A 23,065-nucleotide genomic window follows, 5' to 3' on the forward strand; every position below is an offset into this window, starting at 1 on the left:
GTATGTCACATGCCGATCTCTCTCAATCATTTCACACACAGCATCAACATTACTGGCAACAACAGACGTGGATGGACGACCTTCACGAAATTCATCACTGGGAAATGTGCGACTACGCTGGAATTCGGAAAACCAATTGTACACAGTCCTATTGGATGGTGCTTCATCCCCAAGAACCAAATGAAGTCGTTAGATGCAAACTACATTTGAAATCATAAAAAATCATTGGACGAAAGTGTTCACTAGAATTTTCCATTTCTTACACGAAACTACTACTTCAAACTGCTGTGAAAAATAAACGAATAGGCTTAAACAAACAATGAAAGATAATTTAATCATAAAAAAGGTCTATTCTTCCGATTTTTATAATAGCGGAACACTAACTAGTTGGTGGTAGTTTGCAGAAACTTTTCCAGCAACCCTCGTACCTTCTTACTCCATTATTTTAACTTCCTGTTATTGAAATTATTTAATCTTCCTGTTATTGAATAATAAATCACGCAATAACATTGTGAATATCAATTTACATTTCTTGAAGATGTGCCCCATTTTGACAGTCAGTCATCCAGTGCCTGACCCACACTGGAAAGTGTGGTACCGCCACTGTTGTTGGGGCGCACGGAGTCGCAATTTTTGCGATAAAAGTATAATACTTTCCTCACAACTTTAATTATCGACTCTTTTAGGAGAGCAATTGGTTCAAGTTATTCCATGAAATCTGGCTGAAGAAAATTTTCTTCCACGCAAAAAATTATTTTAGTTATTGAGTTACAGTTGCAGTGATTCGTAAAAAATAACTGCCGCCGCTTGACACTGTGCATGTATTCGAGATAACTGTATTTTTCAAGGGAACTTTGCTTTTAGTAACACACTATATAAAAGCAAACTTGGATCCGCGACCTTGGGACAATGACGTCACTGTATAAACTTGTCGCATTATATTTGTATCATCCTCTTCCCCCCTTTTTTTTGCAGAATTTTCCCACACATGGCACTCACGGAGAGAGAGCTTTGGGTTCATGCGAATGTAGTGCAGCTGCATTAGTCACCGCCTTCACGGATGTCGCCCATGTTTTGGGTGGGAAGCACGGTAGTCGCTGTTGCCATTAAAATTGCATGTGTATGCAAGCAAAAGCCAGTTGGCGACTGCTCGAGATTTAATTTTTTCTCTGCGGTTATGGTACCGAGACGAGTATTGGAACAATCCCGCAAATGACGAAGCCTATCTCGTTTTCTAATTGAATTACAAAGGATCTGGGTTCGGCCCAGTGGCGCAACCACAGGGGGCATTGCCCCCTCCCCAACCTTGGACAGAAATGAGTTCAGGGGGGGCAAACATTGACGGCCAAGTATACCTGCAGGGGGCAATTACCGCCCACAACTTTAAATTTTATGCAAATAAAAACCCTCTTCGTAAAATTTTCTTGCTCGCTTCGCTCGCAATGCCTTCCTTTCTTTATCTTATCAAGTTCAGAACGGTAGTAAGGGGAGCGGTGGGAGTCTGCCCTGGGCACCAAACGATCTAAATGAAAATAAGTTGTAAAATTGATTGATTGATTTGTCCGCTTTACGCACAGAAAGGCTAATCGGGACTGGACCTACAGTGTAAAGTGGGATCCGAACCATTGTGCCATGTGCCTCCACCGGGTATCGAACCTGTGACTTGATCACAAGGCGACAATGTTACCACAACACCATCGGGGAGGCACGAAAGTTGTAAAAGAGAGAATGCATTGTGCCCTATTAAATCAATTGGTTCCAAAAATATATATCATTGTTCTTTGTAATGCATTGTCAATTCCCAGACAGAGAAATAAGACTTGTGTTAATTGATTTTTGTCTTAAATGCATGAACAATTGTTTGGAGGAAAGGGAGCGTGCACATTTGAGAGACAATATATGTAATTTTTGCAGTTGGTTTATTGTGAGATGGGTGAATTGGTTGTGTAATGTATTTAAATAATATAGCTATGTTGTAATATGTATTAAGGAAACTTCGAATACGCACACAATTTAGTGTCCAGGTCGCTCCATGTTGTATATGTGGGAAACATATATCGTGCATGAAAGTTATTCATGTTAATGTAAAAAAGAATTATATTTGGAATGCATTTATCAAGCATTTCCTGTCTTTCAAAATTAGTTTGTGTGCTTGTTTTCCATTATTAATGTGAAATTGAACGTGTTTAAAAAATGATTTAAATCGTTTGTTTGAACACAAATTTATAATTTAAGATTGTAATAACGTCTTTGATACTACTACTACTACTAATAATAATAATAATAATAAAAATTTTGGATCTGGGTTCGAATCCCGGCTTGGGCATGGATGTTTGTGAGTGTCCATTCATCTATTTCATCATATCATTACTCATCCTCATGCAAATTAGCCAAAAGTGGCACAAAAGCGAAGTCAAATAAATCAAATTAAGAACAATAATAATAATATAACATTATTATTATTAGCATTATTTTTATTAAAATTATTATTACTACTATTATTATTATTGGTACGTTTATCCTGGTACTTCCCCCCCCCCAAACAAAAATTCGTGCTTGCGCCTCTGGTTCGGCCTTCGCGTGGATATCCCTGTCGCTCTTCCTGATCGTCGTTATTAGCCAAAAGTGCAGAGGCGTGGCGTGCATGTAGCCGGTGTTACCGCAGGTAACAGCAAAATGTAAAGAATTAAAAAGTTGTTTCAATAAAATGACAACATTGTTAAATACGTTAATGAACACCGTTGCTGTCGAGTAGATATTGCCTTGGACATTTTTTTCGGCAGCCGACAGAAGCGAAGAGGGAGGCCGTTCCGCTACCCTGAATAGGCAACAAGGGAGAAGAGGGCGCCTAAGCAAGGAAAGAGCGGGAAAGGAGTTTGGTGTGTAGTGTGCTACGCGGTTATTCATGTGCCTGTTAAGGGGCCCTATTGCCGTTCAGACCTACCGGATCAGCCAGTGTTGTCACACTTCATTTCTCGTGAAATTCTAGCCTCATTTGATATATCACATCACCCCCTTTCCTTTGAAATTTTTGCGTTGAATTCAATATGGCGGTCAACAATATGCCGGACCTGCGCTTGACACACACGGCTAGGGATCTCCCTGTGCCTAACCTATTTCTTTTATGACCAATTATACCCAGGATAACTCCTTCACATTTTGTAGGGGGTGTTAAGGGACTTTTGACTCGTCATAGTTCATGTAATGAGGCTTTTATCAGTCACATAGTTAAACATATTATTTTGTATCTTCTGATCCCACTGCAGTCCCAGAATGATTTTTTGATATGTTTTAGAGTATGGCATGAGGGACCAAATATATTTTTTTCACGATTTTTGGTGATGACATGTTTTGAGATATTCAAGGTCAAAAGTCAAGGTCACGTGACAAAATTATATTTTTATCCAAAGGTAGGCTTGTTATAGATCACTGGAAAGCTTATTCAATTCCCTGTACAATAAGCTTTATTTGAGCTTCCTAGGCAAAATAGTAGCGGAGTTACAGCACATTTAGTACAGCTAAGCGGGCTCAAAAAGGGCAATTTATGCTAAATTTGACCTTGAATAATTTAACAATTACAAGACGCACGAGACTAAAAATTTTCATAGTTACTACGTTTCATGCATAGTTTCAACTCCCCAAATTTCATGAAAATCGGAGATGGTCAGGTTAAAAATTGCACATATCTGTGTTGATTTGGCATGGAATGACTCAGATAGAGTATATTATCGAATTTCTCTCTGAAACAATTGAATTTATGAGAATCGGACGTTTTATGCGTTACTCAGAAATTCTACATTGCACAGAATAACCACCATGAATGGCCGGTTAGGCACATAACAGACGAGAGAATTGGCCCAAATTGATTCACACTTCGCTTCAGCTCACACATGAACGGAAAGGCCGGAATGCCTCTCCGAGAATTAAAACCTGTCGTGGACCCTAGTCCCGAACCACCTAGAGCACGGTGGTGCAGATTTTTTCTTCGCTGTTCATATTCTTGTGTTGTGTGAGGAAATGAATAGGATAAGTGAATATGACTTTTTTATTTATTATTATTTTTTAAGAAGTACCCACGACGGCTTCGATCCAAGCCCACCGTATTTTCATTCTCACGAATATACTACCATGCATTCAATAACTGGTTCCGTCTGCGACGTTTCTGTTCCTCTTGTGCCCACCCCTCAGAAGCTGCTACCCTGAGTTCTCCTTTGATTTTTTAAAAATATGATTATTTATTTTGTCGGGGTGGTTTCGGTGTCTGAGCGCCATAAGTGGCCCACCGAAGTTCCCGGCCTGGGCATGGGTGTTCATTGTGGTGTCCCTTCATCAATTTATCTATTCATCACTCATCCTCATGGTGAACTTACAAGAATAAATATTAAAATGAATATCAGAAAATGCATGGAAAGTAAATCAGTCGTGTATACTGATGATGCGATGAAACATGTATATACAGGAAAATGCATCAAATTTTGATGGCAGCAAGAAAAAAAACTTCCTCTTGATTCATCCTAACACTTCAATGCATTAGGTCAGAATCTTCGATCAGAGTTTAACCAAGAAACTAATAATTACACAGACTGTTGTTTCAATTGATGTATTTGAAATTCACAAACAGAGAATCATGAGAAAGTTAGGGAAATTGACTTACGCCTTAAAAAGTCAAGGAATTTCATTAAAAATTTTCCAAAACCGGAATAATCAGGGAACCTGGTTTTTGTACTTGCGGCGAGTATAAATTTTCCCATATTTGTAGACCCTAATTTGACACAGTCACGATAAATACATAAGAATATGGTGTTTCTTGCACTGGAACCATTTTCACAAAAAATATTGTAAACGAAGTTAAAGTTAAAACATTACCTTCCAGATTAGTTGAAACCGTGATGAATTTGATGCATTTTCTTTTCTGTACGCATTTGTGATGTAGCGTAGTTCTGAAATCAGAGATGTTGCTTTTCGCCCAACGGCCGCCATGGCTCGACCGTCGCCGAAACGGGGCCCCTGTTGTTGACGTGGACGTCTCTCATAAAATGTTAATTGCTCGAGGTCTGAGAGCATTCGCGGATTCCCCAATCGCCCGACAGAGCTCGCATCGTTTCAGCAGTGTATCGGCGTTGAGTCTTTTTCCTGTTGACTCCGTTGCCTGGCATGTCAAGCTTCCATTTGTAGCTCAAATGCGAGGAATCGTTGATTGCTGTTACATTTTCTAAAGTGTAATCCAGTGTGTTTCAAAAGTTGTTCAACCCAAACTTTGATCGCTTAAGTGCTATAAACGAGGAAAGCATTTTTTTTATATGCTAAAAATATGAGAATTATGTGGCAACACTTTAAAATTATCTTACACATGTTGACACTTTTAGACATAACAGTAAAGTTTACTTATTTTTACAGCATATCGAATGTATTTGTAGGCGAGTTCCTTTGTAAATGTCGGACGTTTCCGAGTTTGCTCACTGTGATTGGTTCACTTATGTCGAATGTTGAATTAGAGTATCAGACGAAGATCTGGATCATACCTGAGCAGGTTGCTCGAGTTCTTATCATATTAAAATTGTAATAATTCGATTCCATTCTGGCAAATCTTGAGAGACATTAAGAACATTTTACAAAATCATGGAATATGTATGTCTCGAACGGCCAGTAAAACTTAATCTCACTCTGTAACCACTCTACTTCTGAGTAGCTATCTCCATTGCAACTGTGGGCTAGTCCGGTATCGTACCAACCGTTCATAATGGTTTTCAACTATAAAGTAATGATTTGGCAGCACCACAAAATTTTGACCGGGTGGGCAGGAGTTGTGTATTGAGAAATTAGGTTGGGTGGGTGTAAATGATTTCACGCGTTCTCTCTCATCCATATTCTGATTTTGTATCTTTTCCTCTTCCTTGCTCATGTCTTGATATAACTTTATCTTCCTATCTCTGCCTTTCACTACGCATTGTCATTGTATACCGTCCTCTCTTTCTCTTTACCTGTGAATCATGAAACCAATAGTTTCCTATTTAATTAAGTTACTGAATAATATTAAAGCATGCTATACGCGTATACATGTGATTAGTAGGGCGAGGATTTGTATGTAATTATTTTCCCCTTTGTATGTAGCCCAGTAAAATGTCGGCTTCTTAGGAACGATATGTACAGTCACCCGCAATAAGAATGGGACACATAGATCCTGAAATGCTAGCTTCCCTGCTGCCTAACTCTACAGTGATAAGTGGATTTTAATAGCAAATTTTTATTGGCAACTTCTACCACCCCCGTAGAGTTAGATAACACACATAACGCCTTGCAAGGAATTGAGTATTTCAGGATCTAGGTGTCCCATTTGTATTGGCGGTAACTGTACATGAATTTCATGTTATTTATTTTGAGGTTTATTGCATATTTTTCGTTTAAGTCCGTATTTGTACCTAGAATTCTGTGTTGGCGCCTTTTCTGTAGTTTTTATTGAGCAATTCAGATACTCAGGTCATTGAATTTGAACGAGAGGAAATCGTTAATTTGCCAGTGTGAGATGTGAATTGTGTCCAAACGTCGATTAATGAATAAGTTCTGCCGATTCGGGTTTATTAATATTAGTAGCTACTATTATGAAAGTGTTAGTTGCACACAATATACAAATATTTATAATGTGTGTGTCTGGAGAGGCGTACTCCGTACTTGAGTTTTGTCTGTGCAGATCAACTGAAGCCGCCTCTTTCCTTGACCCTGCAGGTCCACAGCCATGATGATGGAGCTGAGCCACAGCCTGACGTTGAACGAGGAGGCCCTGAAGCAGATACCCGAGCAGCAGCGGCCCGTGTTTGTCTTCGAGTGGCTGCGGTTTCTGGACAAGGTTCTCGTCGCCGCGCAAAAGGTAAGAAATATATTATTTTCTTTCGTTCTTTTTGTAAATTCGGAGCTCGTGCAATCGTTTTCCTGTTTTGTAGGCCAGAGTCTTGACCAGAGAAACCAAAGTTTTTTTTTACCCAATTCTGGAACTATGTGGACCTGGAACAAAAAATCGGGTACCCGAGTCAGGAAACTAGAATCGGATACTCAAAACCAAATATTGGATATCCGGACCCGAGCGTCAGGTAGTCGGAACCGAGAATCGGGTAGGGCCTACCTGGAACTGAGATGAGACGGATCCGGAATACGGTACCCGGGACCGACAATCTGGTACCTGGAACCGAGAATTTGATGGGGCCTTACTGGAACCAAGAATCGGGCATTCGGATCTGGAATCCAGAATCGGAAAACCCGTACCGAAAATCTGGCATCTGGAACTGAGAATCTGGTGAACCGTGAATCAGGTAGGAACCGAAAATCTTGTATCTGGAACCTTAACGCCTTGTTTCGACGCCATGAACCTTCGAAAAACTGAATTTTATCCAGAAAATATGGAACTATGCAGCTCAGGCTCGTAAAGTCACTAATGGGTTGACTTTACAATCATTATAAAGAGAATATACATATTACGTATCTATAAATAACCAGGTATGTATCTACTTGTTACCTCTGAACAAGTCGCATAGTAAGGATATTTGAGATGAAACCGAAACTTGTTTATATAGTCAGGAAATCAGTAAGCTTAAGTCTGCAAATAAATAATAATAATGCCTTCTATATTTTATTACAGTAACGAATACGATATATTGTAGTATTGTATTGGATATTTAATCGCCCTGAAACAAAGGAGTTTGTGTGTCTTTCACTTTCACCTCGTTTAATTGTTCCTTCAGGAAACATGCAATGGGCGAAGGACGATCAGCGATGTATGTTGATCCAGTGCTTATTTACAAGAAATTCAATGTAAACTATGCTTTAGGTTTACATGTGCATGCGGTAGGGGCAAGAATGTTACGGAAGTCGTCTCGACATGCAAGTGCCTTTCATGTGAATTATATGAATTTCCGAATTCATACGCAAGCCAGGGGAATGCATCTCGGGAGTAAATAAATAACATTAGCGTCTAGGAAGGAGCCAGGCATAAGCTCTCCGAGGAAACCGGGGAATCTGGAAAATAGGTCGGCGCTTCTATTTTCAGTAACTAGCTTAGTTTACGAATCCGGTTCGTAGAAACTTGCGACTCCTTCGGGATTTTCTGTTTTCCAGAACTTCATCCGGTTGTTCCAGGGGGGGAAAATGATATTTTTAGCCAGAGCACAAGAAATTTAAAAATACGCCCCAATTACATCCAGCATACAAACAAATGAAATCTCTTCTTGAATATTAATAATGGAAAATCTCGTCATAGACAAAACAAAATTAACATAAAAAATTACAGGACCCATCAGAAATCCCCATCCTCTCATATCTGCTACTCTTAGATGTAGGATGATCCAGGTCATATAATATTCACATTTTGAGAGAGGATGCTAATGCTCGTTCTACTTTTTCGTCACTTGCTGTACACGATGTCTCAGAAATCACTGTACACTTTTATTTCTCAATACGAGAGGAACAAGAACTTCAAAGATGTGTATGCCAACGGGGAATACCCAGGTTCTATTCCCCAGGAGGGTGTTTTCAGGTGAGAATTTTTCGAGCACTCTCACTGTATGGAGGGGCTCTAATACTTAGGTACCTGGGGCAACCAGGGGGACGGGGGGTAACCGGAGCGTGGTGCTGATCACACTACCTCCACAAGTAACCGAGTTTGTGGATGTGTGGAGACCTTTCCCTCCCCCTCCCCCCCCCACACACATGCCCTCACAGCATGTTGCAACGTACAGTCTGCATGTGCTATGATGATTGCCGTATTTTAACTAGGTATAATCAATTTTTGAAAAGCCATTTTTTTTCGCAACAGCGCCCAACACCGGGTTTCTCGATTTGGGCATCAACGAGGATGTTCTTGCAACAATCTCAAATTTTTGCATCCCTCTCATGAAGATGAGCTGTTCATCTAATTCTCCCCTCAAGATGGCTCCAGATATTCATCATGTACAGTTGTCCCATTTTCGCTAGTTTTGTTAACAACAATTACAGACCACACTTTCAATGATCAGAATGAATTACTATTTCTCACAAGCATATTTATAGAGGAAAGCTTTATTGTATTATTAAACCGTTGAGTTTGTATTTTTATATCACGTCTCTTCTACCATTTCTGCTAATCGCGACGATGAGGATGACCGATGATTACATAAAATTCATGAGGGTCACTACGCATAAGACACAAAAGTCCAGGCTGGGAGTCAAAGCCGCGAACTTCGATAGCGAGATCGAAAGTTGAACGCTTAAGGCACTCGGCCACGTGTATTACACAGGAGAGTTATGCTATTTACACCTATACAATTCTCACAGGAGTCGTGTGCACTCGCAGCCCCAATTATTATCAGAATCTGATTGATTGATTTTGTTTATTTTACTTCGCATTTCTGCCACTTTTGGCTAATCGCGTAGATGAGGATGACTGATGTTATGATAAAATGGATGAATGTACACTCACGAAGAACACCCATGCCCTGGTCGGTATTCGAACCCGGGACCCTTGATCCACTCCGCCACGGAGATCGGGTATTCTGTTAATCTATGCGTTCGAATAATTTGTGCGCGACGAAAGTGGTGGACTGTGATGGATCAGTCGCTGATGCCACCGATGAATAATGAGTGGGCGATATACATCTGTTTCTTAATTAACTGGAATTTTGCATATGAACACTCTCCATAATATTCGAACTCGTTTGGACGATACGAGCCTTCGATAAGCGGAACTTTATCCTGAATATATGCAACCACGTAGCACAGGTTCCCAGTTGCCACTAAAGGGTTGAATTTGCAATTACTAGAAACAAAATATGACTTTTCTATAAATATACAAAATAAGTAGATATCTGCATGATACGTCTCAATAAGTCACACGGTAAAGTCAATTTGGTTTACGTAAACTTTTCAATAGCATACCAAAGTCTCGGTCTCGTCTCGCAAGATCTGGTCTCGTTCTCGCCTCCATTTTTAGATAGCCGCCTCTGTATCATCCGATGCTTCTCCAGCATTGCTGGGAACGCGAGCTCTGTTTCTACGCGTCTGAACTGTATGCTTACTTTTGAGACGTTCTATACTTTCCCACCCTTGCATCAGGTGCTAGGAATTCCTTAAGTGAAATTGCAGGGTTTATTACGGTAGATTACCGCAGTTGCGTCGCGGAGCGATGCAGGAATTTCGGAGAGAGAGAGGAGAGATAGTGGAGAGAAAAAGTTAATGGGAAAGCTCTTTCCCGGAAAGCACATCCAATCCGATAACGGGACGGGAGGGATTCATGGAAAAATTTCCGCGCCACGGAAAATGGAAATGATGTTACTGTCAGCAGCATCCTCGCACCCTCAGAAGCTTCGATTAATTACCTTGCTCTCTGCCCCCGCTGCGGCGGAAGTTTTTCGATCATTTGATCTTTCCAGAATTAACGTTTTAATGACAGTCGTCGCGCCGGTGCTGCTTATGTGTGTGCGTAGGCCAGAGTTGGAGAAGTTACGAAAAGTACCGCGTTACAAGCACTATACCCGGGTCAGGCTAGGAACCGGCCCCCATTCACAGCGCAGAACGGCTATTTTGACAAAATCCTGTTTCCTTGCTGGCTGCTTCGGGGAGAAGGGATTGGCACCAGTAGGCCTAATTGGCTGTTAACAGCGGGTGACTGACATAAAGGCGGTCCCCACACCGGGTTCTACGGCGGTGTGGCTATAGAGTACTGAGGATTTTATTTGTGGAGGTCAATCTCTAGGCTAATATATCCTGTATGAAAGCTTGATAAAATTGTCATGTATAATAAATTTCTTACTCAGAGAGAAAGAGATGGGTCTTCATGTAACACCGACGAATTCCACGTAGAAGTTATCAACATGAAAAACTTTTCTTAAGTAACATTTTGCCCGTTTCGACACTAAGAAATATCGAAAAAGTCTGTTCTTATGTTTGTAGCCATGCGTCACAGTCACAACTGAGTGTTTAAAAAAGTAGCCACAATCGCCCTTATCGCCAAATCCCAACATTTCTGAATTCCTGAACCCGCTGCAGCAAGTAAAGAGTTATTTTGTGACCATGGATTGCTACCACTAAGTCTTTGGTTCTTGCAATATCTCTTCGGGTCGCTTCTTGATATTAATTTGAGGACTTAATCAGTATATGATGATGCTATGTTGCCATATCATTTGGATTAAATTAATCCAGAATTAAAAGCAGAGGACTGGTGTATAAATATCGATTTTTTTAAATTGATACTATAACATAATACATGTTAAATTCGATGATTTTAAAAACGTTTTACGGTCACTATGACAGTAAAGAAATTAAATAATTAACATATAATGTGTAAAAACATATTCAGAACCGTTCTAAACATGAAAATTTTAGTCTCGCAAATGAGACAAATTGAAGAAAACACCAAATTAACCATAATAAGTTTTGGTTTGTGATAGAACAGGCAGAGAAGTGGTTGTGGGTGATGTTAATTCAATATATTAGCATAGGATGACAAGAGACCAAAAGCGGATTGTCGTACGATCTCGCTGTCGAAGGTTCCAGGTTGCTGTCCTGGCCTTTGGATGGATGCTCCTTTGTTAGTGTCCCTTCATAAATTTCATGGAATCATAATTAATTCTTATTGTCACGATTTTTCAAAACTGCCAGAGTGACGATGTAAAATAAGATAAAATAGAAATAAACAACATTTTTGCACAATGAAGTTTTAAAAAAGGTAAGAAAGGTGAGAGAGCAAATGTCCTTCAAGCCAATCGAATTAATTAACCATCCCCTTAACAATCTTACACAACACAGAAGATTGGCTAGTTACAGACTTCGAGATCAACTTCTTCAGAACCTCCCTTCTGTAAATGTGTATCAACCTTGGAGAAGTGGAAATTAGATGCGTTCTGGGAAAAGAAAAGGTATCGGAGAAATATGACTACGTTCATACAGAAAAAGCATTGATCGCTTTTCAATTTTTAAAACAACGAATCTGTATCCAACATGGCAGACCTAGACGTAGAATGACATTTTACGCTCCACTTTTCGAGCGTTATTCTTCACGTTATAACTTTACTTCAGTTATTCTTCTGGAAGACGAATTGAATTTTATTGCTTTCATTGACTGCCTTAAATATAATGTTTTTGCTTTTTTCTACAATCAAATGAACGATCTTAAGTGTCCACAGGGGCATCGACTGACCTGTTCGACCACCCCCCCCCCTCGACTGCCACAACTGATCATTACTGTTCGGAAGCTGATGACCTACAAAAGAGTCTAAAAATTAATCATAAAATTACCTTAAATTATTTTTAAAATTATATATATATATATATATATATATATATATATATATATATATATTTTAAATAAAGACAAAATTACTTTTATTGTGTTGTGTGGTCATGTAAGCAGGTAGTCTCCGTATATTTGTGTGAAACACTACTGGATGTTTGTTGTTTTAAACTACTGGAGTTAAAACTGCTACTGAGAACAAAACTGAAGTGCAATTTCACTTTGTTTGCTGCCGCAAGCAGTTTTTATTCTTTCTTTCATATTTCTATCGTTACTTGTGACCAGGCGGTATGAAGAAGCCTTTTCTCTGTTAGTACCCTGCGTACTTGAACCAAAGTAAAATATTGTTTTTCCATAGGAATATTTTGGGAAAAATAGGTGACTAAAATTCCCAAAAGGATCGTGAAGGAGCAAAATCCTTTAAATTGATACCGAAAAATCCATAAACGGTCAAAATATATAAGAACCTGAGAGAAAAAAAAATCGTTTACTGATTTCAAGTGGAATGGGTTTACAGTCGTACCAAGAAGAGAAAGATCGCGGCCAACTCGAGAACCAAAGTGGGCAGTCCTCTCCTCTCGCAGTCACCGCAGACGAAAATACTTGTGTTGCCATATTTATAATTTCCCTTCCTTGCTTCGTTGTCAAAAAATTGAACAACGTTAAATATTCGGTATCTGCTTTCGCTGTGTACTGTTTGCCCTTCGCTCGTTTGGAGCTAGAAATTTGACGACAGCAGTGAAGAGTATTTTCTCTCCTTCTCTTCAAGGCCTCGAAATTTCATCAACGTCCGAGCTTACTGATCGTTTTTTACTGTACGCTTCCAGACTTGTGACTCGCCCCATTTCTACACAGATACAGTGTAGGCTACTTTTAGGCATACTGATTGACTGATTTGTGTTATTTTTACGTCGCTTTTCTGTCACTTTTGGCTGATTGCGGAGTTGGCGGTGAAAGGATGAAGGGACAATCATAAACACACATGGAAATGACACAAGCCCCACAGAGGATTATCCTGGCTATGAGTCCAGACGTCAGAGCCTCGTTAGTCTGTAAAATGCGTCCATGTAATAGAGGTCTTCACAAAGGGTCAGTGGAGGCCATAACCCATCTTTTGACCTTCCTAAGAAAAGAACAACAAAGGCAGAAAAAGATGGAAAGTAGAAATAAGTATACGTAACCCCCCTTAAGAAAATCCTGGACAGGCTACTGCAAAGGGTCACCCCTTACTGAGTGAAGTTGGACATCCTAGGTGGAATATTTCCATAAAATCTCGCCAGGTAACTGCAGTCGCAAAGAGTAATCGCAGTTGTATTGATGGGGAAGAAAGTTTTGAGTGTCACGTGGCCCTCCTTCCCGCGATGGACAGTGTTTGGGACAGGCTGGATCGATGTGTGGCTATGACGTCATTGGTGGCGCACCTGCCTCAGTGTTCAGGTGAAAAGAGCCAGCAAAACGGATAGGTGTTGGGCACCGACAGCCGTAAACCAGCAGCGGACCCGTAGGACTTGACTCAATACTTGACTTCCTAAAGTGCATCTAATAGTTATTTAGCAGTTTCTCATCAAGGGCATTTTTACAATATCTTCCAATGCACATATTTTTAATGGTAATAACAATAATACTGAACCCACACTGATTGTTTAGTGCAAAGTTGGCAAGTAACGTAACGAGAGTAACTAGTTACTTTTCCGTCACTCGGGTTTCTAACGCGTTACCAGACTTACACGAATATACGAGGGTCGTTCGGAAAGTCATACTTTTTTTTTTTTAGGAAATAAGTTGTGAAAACTAGTTTTTATTGTACTGGCCTGTTACAGAATACATTTGGTCATTTTTCTACATAGTCACTCCACGATTCAGACATTTGCCATACTGTACGACGAGGTTTTGCCTTCCTTAGTCGCAGTTGTCTGCCGCCAGTCCATTGAACTAGTTTGTGTCAGCTTCATGGAGTTCATTGTCACTGAAATCTTCGTCCACCCAAAAATGACTTCAGAAGAGGGAAGTCACTCAGTGCCAAGTTCGGGCTATACGGAGTAATGATTGAGACGGCCTATGGCGGGAGAAATGAAGGTCGTGGCTTTGTGAGCAAACGGGTAAGACTTTCCGAACGACCCTCGTATTATTTACATTACCTTGTTAAATTCAGAAAAGAATTTATTTGCAAGGATTAAACATGCTTTGTTGTGTTGTAAACGTGTACTCTGTGGAACCGAGCACTACAGAGAACAAATATGATGTTTGTGTATACAGTTATATGCCCTTATTGTGTGACAACTTTTGGAAGCTATGTAAAAATAACCGTAACGCATTGCACAACTTACCCAGCTCCGTTCTTATGTTACTTTGGTGTCGAGACGAGACTCGGCTATTTCTCGGCTTTTTTTTGTCCTGAACATTTGTGCAACCACACAGCGCAAGCTCACAATTGTCACCACTTGAGTGACTTTGTACTTTTTAATATAAAGAAAATATGAGACTTATCTATGAATAATCAGGTGGATATCCACTTGGTATATCTGAACAAGTAGCATGGTGAAGTAAATTTTTGTTGAGTAAATCTTTGAATATCGTAACAAAGTATCAAACGAGATCGAGACTATCGGACACTAGGTCTTCTCTCGTTTAGTTTTTACGGAGGCCTATCTCCTTGTCGTCTCTTTTTATAAAAGGTCGTGTCGGTACCATCCCTTACATATCAGGAAAGTTTCTGGCCGCTAAGTTAGACATCAAATCTTAATTTATGTCATTGCTGCGATTGATGTAGAGGAATAGAAAAAAAAAACCACGTAAAATAACTAAAATAGATGTCAAAGGTTTTCTGAAGCTCAAAAGTATATGTCAAAGGTTTTCTGACGCTCAAAAGTATATTTTTTTAATGCCCAAAAGCTAAGGAACGTCAAACTTCGTTGAGCGAACACTTGAAATATAAAGAAAGATCTTATCTGAGGTGTCTTTTCTTCAATTTCATCGAATCATCGTGCATCCTCCTGGTCGCGATTAGCCAAAAGGGGAAGAAGGACAACATAAAACGTAAATAAGCCGTTTGCCACACTTGTCAGCACAAACTTTCACAGCGTATAGAAGCCATTAAGGGAAACAAATATTTTTTTTTTTCTTGGACGCCTCGTTTGGATGCTACGACCCTTAAAAACACAATTCCATCCTTCCGTTTTGTAAGCGAAAATGTAGGTTCGACCAGGATTCAATCCCGTGTGTCCTGCATACATTGCCTTTTTCAAACCAACTGGGTACCTCTGTCTGATTTTTTCCCTTAAATTTCTAGTTTTATCCTGAATGTATGCAACCATGCCGCACACAGCTTCACAGTTCCCACTAATGGATTTACAAGGGCCATCCGGAAACTAGTACCCGTTCGCGCCGTGTGGAGCGCTAGTGACGCCGCTTAAGGTCAAACGACTTCAGGGGCCCATCAAGTATCTGACCGACTCTCGCTAAGCAAGAATTTCGCTCGTTGAGCAGACAGATCATTTACTTGACGCTGTTTGCTCATTGATCAAAGTATCAGTGCCCTTGAATAATCTGTGATCAATGTGGCTGCGTCGAGTGGACAAGATTTCGGTGTTTGAAAAGCTGTTATTTATGGAAATAGAATAGTTGATGTGAAAAAAAAAACTGTCGAAATTTTCAATTTCACATCCTTGCACAACTTTCCAAAACTACGGTGTATATATTATTATTTAATATTTATTATTTTGAATAAACAACACTTTCATTTTAATACAATTACAAAAACTGTAATATATTACATCACCTTCTGTTACTTGAACTTCCTCTCTAATTACGCTATACTCATTGGACGCCCGCCACCACTCGCGGCTCGCCAACCCGCCATCCTCATACAGTCTTCCTCCTCTTCCCTTTGCCTCACGAGATCGAAACACAAAGACGCTATATTCTGTGGCTCAAACCTGTGGCAGCAAGGTTCAAGTTCTCTCAGCGATCAACTGAGCAGCGCTCGCGGAGCAACGCCTATTTGGCAGTCAAGTAGCTGAGCAATCACATTACTCGCTGACCGCTCAGATATTTGACGCGCCCCAGTTGACTGTCTGCTCAGTGTGTGCGAAGTTTCGTAGCGTTTTCATTGTAGTTATTGTTTCTGTGAGTGTTAAAAATGTTCAAAAGAATTGAAAACGCCGCCACTTGTGAAGTTAGGGCTGTGATCAGATTTCTCAACGCCAGGAATGTGCGACCATGTGATATTCACCGTCAATTAAAGGAGGTTTCATATTGTGACACATTGAAGAAATTACGGCGGGCAATTCAAAATCGACGGCGAGGTCTGTTGTCTACCGGCGTCATTCTCCTCCACGACCGTGCCAGGCCTCATACTGCTGGGACAACAGCTTCTCCAACAATTCAAGTGGGAAATTTTCAACCATCCACCGGACCTGGCTCCTTCAGATTTTCATCTCTTCACATAACTAAAGGACTTTTTGGGAGGAAAGAAATTTCACAGTGATGAGGAACTGAAAGAAGGGGTGACTACTTTTCTAAATGGACTGGCGGCGGAGGAATATGAAGCTGGGTTACAAAAACTCGTCACACGTTATGACATGACAAATGCTTACATGGTGACTAAGTAGAGAAGTACTTTAAAATTTGTTGTTAACAATTACGAAGTTTTTTCAAAAAATATTTGTTAGTTTTTTTTTTTTTAAACGGGTACTACTTTCCGGATGGCCATCGTACTTTTAAATTATGATAGATAAAGTACATCACAAATAATAAGGCATATATGTTGTTCCCCTATAGCTCGTTGCACAGCGGTTAGGATTCCATGAGTCTTGTCTCGACAGGTCTCGTTCTCGTCTCGATTTTTAAACAGTAGCTTCGGTCGCGGCCTTGTCTCGAATTTCGAGTCAAGGTTGAAGACGTTGTACCACCGCTTGTGCACGACAGTGGCTGACTATTTCACTGTGGGCTTACCCCCTCCGTGCCATCGTCCTGGGTACTCGATAACATTCCTGCATTTTTAAAAACTGCAAAATAGCCGCAAGTTAGAGAGAAAATGCTCTCCGCTTCCCCTCCTCCCTTGCAACCGATTCCGCCCTCCAATGATCCGCTGCGTTTCCTTTCGAATCATCATTTATTCATCAGCCTGTCTTTCTCCTTCGCTCACGTTCACCACGTCTTTTGAAATGTTTCGGAGAGCGATCGTAATTTTCCCCTGCTCCCCAAAGGAATCGCGTTTCGTTAGGTTGGGTTCGGGAACGTCCAGCCCTGCGTGGGGCTAAAGGAACGATACCGAAACCGTTGTTTAAAGGACGAGACTTTCTACATCGTGTCTCATGTGAGGAGTGAACGTGTGACTCGTTCTCGTTTCGCTCGCGAAAAGCAAGCCTTTGTATCATCTCGAAACATGTAATGTAAACAGCGTGTCTTTGAGGCTCGACTGAACCTTTGGCATCCGTCAGTGTGATTTTTTTTTCAAATTTTCCTCTCCTTTCGAGAAACCGGTGTGATATTCCAAAATCTGAGAAATTACATCAGCTTAGAATTCCTTCTAGAGCATTGACGTGAATTTTCGTGTGGTTTACTTTCCCTGTTATCTAGATATTATCAATAGTTTAATAGACTTACGTAATCGCGAAACTATTGAGAATATCTAGATAATAGCGAAAGCAAACCACACGAAAATTCACGTCAATGCTCTAGAAGGAATTCTAAGCTGATGTAATTTTTCAGGTTTTCGAATATCACATTGGTTTCTCGAAAGGAGAGGGAAATTGGAAAACATCGACCCTGACGGCGGCCAAAGGTCCAGCCAACTTTTGTGTCTGCTATGAACCCTCGAAAGCTGCGCAGGTCCACAGTTGCATTAAACAGATTAACCTTGTAATTACAATAAACAAATATATGGCCTGTAGATCATTACGTAGATATCCAGTTGTTGTTTCGAATAAGTCTCATAGTAAAATAGTTTTGCTTTTGGTAAATTTTGAAGTATCATAGTTTACGAAAGTCTCGAAGTGATTGATCTAGTTCTCGTCTCTATTGTAAAAGGCCTGAAAAGGTGAACAATCCTTCCAGTAGTCTACTGTACGATCGATGTGAAAAGCGTTCCTGAACACAAGGTCTTCTTCCGGGATCATTCCACTATATTAGCATCAACGGCCATCCTCCCTTGTGGTGACATCATGTTCTCACAGATATCCTTGAGGGTTAAGTCTGTCAATCAAAGTAAGCAGCCAACTGCATGATGACCGATCGATGTCAGTGTTAGCAAGTTTATATACGTGTGATAGGAAACCAACTGACATTATTATTATTTATTTGATCAGCACAGGATACATTTCCCAATTATCTTGAACATAATACACTGTGAATAAATAACAAGATAGAGAAAAAAAGAATATATGGAAGTATGAACGTCTATGTACACAATATTTACATCAATTTATATGAACTTGTTGTGATTATCTTTTTTTCAGCACACTACGCGAGTTTGTGAACATATCGAAGTCTACAGTTTTTAATAGTTCATTCACCGTGTCCTGCATGCGCACTGCAGGTGAGAACCTATGCGTGTTGACCCTTGACCTCTCCGTGTAGAATAATTTTCTGTTTCGTGCACTGTGTCGGCCTGTTTATACTTTCTAACAGTGCAGAACACTAGCAGCCATGATTAATCAGTTTCTGTAAAAAGATGACATCACTGACGACTCTTCTGTTGAACAAAGTTTCCAGACCGAAATGCTTGCATAAAGATGTATGTTTTTTTTCTTGTGATATTCAGTGTTCACCTTGAAGCACAGCCATTTCACAAACTGCCTTTGGACGCTCTCCACTTCCTCTTGCCATGTTTCGTACTGGGGATTCCATATGGGACTGCAGTATTCCAGTACTGGACGAACGAGTGTGACGTATATTTTTACAACCGTAGGCACAGAAAAATTATACAGAAAATTTCTTCTAGTGAAACCAACTAGCTTTATACACCTTTTAACCAAGGTTTGATAATGGGTGTTGAACGACAGGTCAGATGTGAAGTGGACACCGAGGTCAACGACAACTCTCGTAGGCCTCACCGTCGAGCTGCCAATTTTATACTCGTGTGTAATGGTTGTTTTTTTGTTGGTGAATGGCATTGGTAAATACACATTTGCCCAGAAGTTGAACTGCAAGGACATGTCGTGAGACACGTGTATGTCATCTACTACAGCAGGCCCCTAAACCCATCAATGACCTTTCAAAATCAAGTCACAGTACCACGAAAACCTTTTCTTCAAAATGCGAAATAATTTTGGTCTATCTTTTGTAGTTTCTCATAAAATGTCTCTGTTTGCAACACTTGTTGTATGCCAAGGACCTCTCACAAAGAGTTGCTACGCCTACTAACCCTGTCTCCGTAGGTAGATTTGGGTCTCCCCGATGGCGTAGTGGTAACGTCGTCGTCTTGTAATCAAGGGATCCCGGGTTCGATCCCCAGTGAAGGCACATAGTGGTTGGGATCTAACTTTAAACTGTAGGTTCAGTCCCGAACTACCTGTGCATAAAGTGGACTTTATGTTCATGAGTTTGGTGTTTACCGAAGTTTTTTTCTTCTGTCAAGTGCATTGTGTTATAACATCTATTTGGGTAATTTGGTAATGTTCAACTTTCTAGGGTAGTCTATTTCTATTTAGTGAAAGTAGCACGGCGGCCATGTTATTTTTGGGCGCCAGCTTGTAAAAGCTGTTGTTGCAGGTCGGGAAACAACCTGATTCGAGCGAAAAAGTAACTGAATAGAGCTCGGCTACCAGAATGTCTGGCGATTTTATTTTTGAACTGGCAATGTGGACTTTTTGGGAATCACGATTGTCCATTCGGTAGGGCGTCTGATCCAGGTTCGATTCCCGGGGCGGGTGGTGTCTGGTGGAAATTCTTCAGACATTGTCCCTGCCTGCATAAAATGTCTCTTGGACTCATCCAGCCTCTTATCAACGGGTACCTGGGGGTAAAGGCGATCGAAGCTTGGCGCAGATCACCATCTCTGCGATAGCCGAATCCCGGCCAGGACATGGATGTTCTTTGTGTTTCCCTTAATGAATTTTTAAAAAAATGGCAGGAATTCGAAGTAAAATAAACCAAATTAATCAGTCAATTATGAATGCACAAGGAACAGCTTTTCCGCACAAGAAAAAAGTTTTTCCACATTTCAAACAGTGTTTTGAATCCAGAAACTAATCGCTTCTGTATTCTTCTGCATGTATGTTGTAACAGAAATGACTGGCTTAGGCAACGTTCTATGGAAACTTCACGTTCTTATCTGGATTCTGCCCATGACTTTCTACTTTACGAGCTCATTTATGATAATTATATTGTGTTCATGTGCCAGTTCTTTCCTTTACGTTGGGCAGTGAAGTGAATTTGCATTCCTCACACAAAACAAATCTTAACCTGACTGTTCACTCGTATCAAGACCAGAATGACAGCGGCCAACTTTGGGAAGTCGTCTGTGTACTCCTCTCGCAGTCACCGTAGACGAAAATGTTCCCCTCGCTTGGGCTTGAGTGCCCCTGTGTTGCCGTATTTGTAACTTCTCTCCCTTGCTCCATTGTCAATAATATCCAACTTTAAATATTAAATATTGTGTATTTGCTTTCGCTGTGTACCGTGTTCCTCTTCATGATGATGATCCACTCGGCACTGAATAAATGTGACAACGATATGTTGATGAACGCAGCATATTTTGGCAACGCAGGAACAGAATTACATGGCAAGAAGCTGATTGCATCACCCACGCTCGCTTACGGTTGAAAATTCGACCAACAGCGCCAGATGGTTTTCTCTTCTTGGTAAAGCAGTATCATGAAGTCAATGAATAATGCCACAAACTTCCCAAACTGTGATTGTACACTCCTGTTCAGGTAAAGTGACACATTCGTCAACTTTTCAACCCTATACAGTGTGCCACTTGCACTACTTTTAAAAAAAACCGTATTGGAGTATTTGAAGTAAGCAGTGTCCGAGTTTGCTTTTTCTTAGGGGTGCCGTGCATCGTTAGATTCTGATGCAAGCAGGGAATGTATAAATTACAAGGAAATTCTCTCTCAGTAAGAGAAGAGATAAATACGTATTATTGGCATACACTTGGCAACTGATTTCCTACACAGTTTTCTCGTGGCGTAGTAAAAAGTTGTTGTTTTTCGACCGAAAGTATAAATGCCCATAGCCAATGTTGAATCCAGCTGCTGGAAACGTCAAACTTCAAGGGGGGGGGGGGGGGGGGGAATGTCATGCCATAGACATCAAATTATAATACCAATAAACAATAATAATATTTTAAAATTGTCCCTTACGTCTGATGTGTAATTAAAATAAGTGTAATTAGCTTTAATTAACTATCATTTTAAGAATGAGAATCAGGGGTCCCGGGTTCGATACCCGGTGGAGGCACATAGTGGTTCGGATCCCACTTTAAACTGTAGGTCCAGTCCCGATTAGCCTCTCAGTGCATAAAGTGGACTTAAAACACCAACCCAATCAAACTCAATCAAAAAAGAATGAGAATCAATAAAATTATATTATAGCATTCAGTAATTTATATTAACAGCAAACTAAAGTGTCTAGGCGTCCTACAGCAAATCTGTGGAGAACTTCGTCAATGAAAGTTTCTGTGGGTTCCTCGTCCCTCTCAGCAGTTGACACCTTCACACAAGCTTGAAGCATGTGTTGATCTATCCTATTTCTTAATTTAGGCGATATCAAAACGAACGATAACTTAAATTCGTTCAATATTTTGACTTATAATTATAAATAGGGTCCCGGGTCCGATACCCGGTGGAGGCACATAGTGGTTCGGATCCCACTTTAAGCTGTAGGTCCAGTCCCGATTAGCCTTACTGTGCAAAAAGTGGACTTGAAACACCAAATCAATCAAATCAAATCAATCAATAAAGAGGACTGAACCAGTACTTATTACTACCAAAGAGCCAGAGAAAGTACGTTCTAAGTTAAATTAAAGTGAATGGAAGAAAGCCAAAGTTTCTTAGCTATTGTCATAATGCTCTGCCAGGTTACTGAAATTTTCGGGGGGCTTCTTAATTTCCGGTGGGACACCCCCCCCCCCCCGAATTCATCACTGTCCGTGGCATTCACGAGTTTTGTCGCACGCAACAGGATCAAAAATGGGTCATCTTTCCGAGTGGTCGTAGTGTCGAAGCGAGACCCCAACAAGCGAAATGTTATTGTGAAAAGCTGTTTGCCTCGTGCCGAGTATGCACAGTGAGCTCGTTGAAGTTGTCCTCGTTAACGCACTTATCTCTTAGGGGTAAGTGGAGTGCGGGCGTTCGCCTCCTTACCTTTAACCTACGTAGCAGTTGCTTTCTGATTCGCGGCCACTAAAATCCGAACATAAATCTCACCCTTGCACCTTCGCTTGCAGCCGGCGATATTTAGGGGAGCCTTTGCTTTTTCTTCTTTTTTAATTGCCGTGTTTCGCCGTATCTGGCGCTAAGTGCTTCCCGAGTTAAATCGTAAGTTAAGGGGAAAAGGAGGTTGTAATGGATTCGCCTGGCTTCCCGGGATCGATTCTAAACATCACGACGTTTTTTGCCCGCTGCAACTTGTGTGCAGGTTACCAATCATTTGCCCGAGAGCCACTCCGTGTGAAGTTTCCATTAGCGCGATTGCCTTGCCGGCTGGGTACGTGGGAGGCAGCGTTTCTAACTCCGGTCGAGAGTCGCCGAACCTGGTGAATTTCTGAATTCGCCCTACCTCGTTGGTTTATCGCGACAACGGGAATGAATGTTGAAGTGATGAAATGGATGATGAGACAAATGGAATAATGCAACCATGCCTTAC

General features: G+C 40.7%; 1 protein-coding gene across 6 annotated transcripts in view; it reads left to right on the plus strand.

The window, feature by feature from the left end:
* LOC145985110 (HEAT repeat-containing protein 5B) overlaps nt 1-23,065 on the plus strand; it is a 164,536-nt gene that overhangs the window by 26,655 nt on the left and 114,816 nt on the right. For all 6 annotated transcript variants that reach the window (XM_083118720.1, XM_083118721.1, XM_083118722.1 and 3 more), the window contains one exon: nt 6,724-6,865. In XM_083118720.1, the coding sequence (XP_082974846.1) occupies nt 6,724-6,865 (142 nt within the window). The remainder of the gene's footprint in view (nt 1-6,723; nt 6,866-23,065) is intronic.

Source organism: Lepisma saccharinum, chromosome 3, assembly GCF_977018435.1.
Source record: "Lepisma saccharinum chromosome 3, izLepSacc3.1, whole genome shotgun sequence".
Classification (NCBI taxonomy): Eukaryota; Metazoa; Arthropoda; class Insecta; order Zygentoma; family Lepismatidae; genus Lepisma; species Lepisma saccharinum.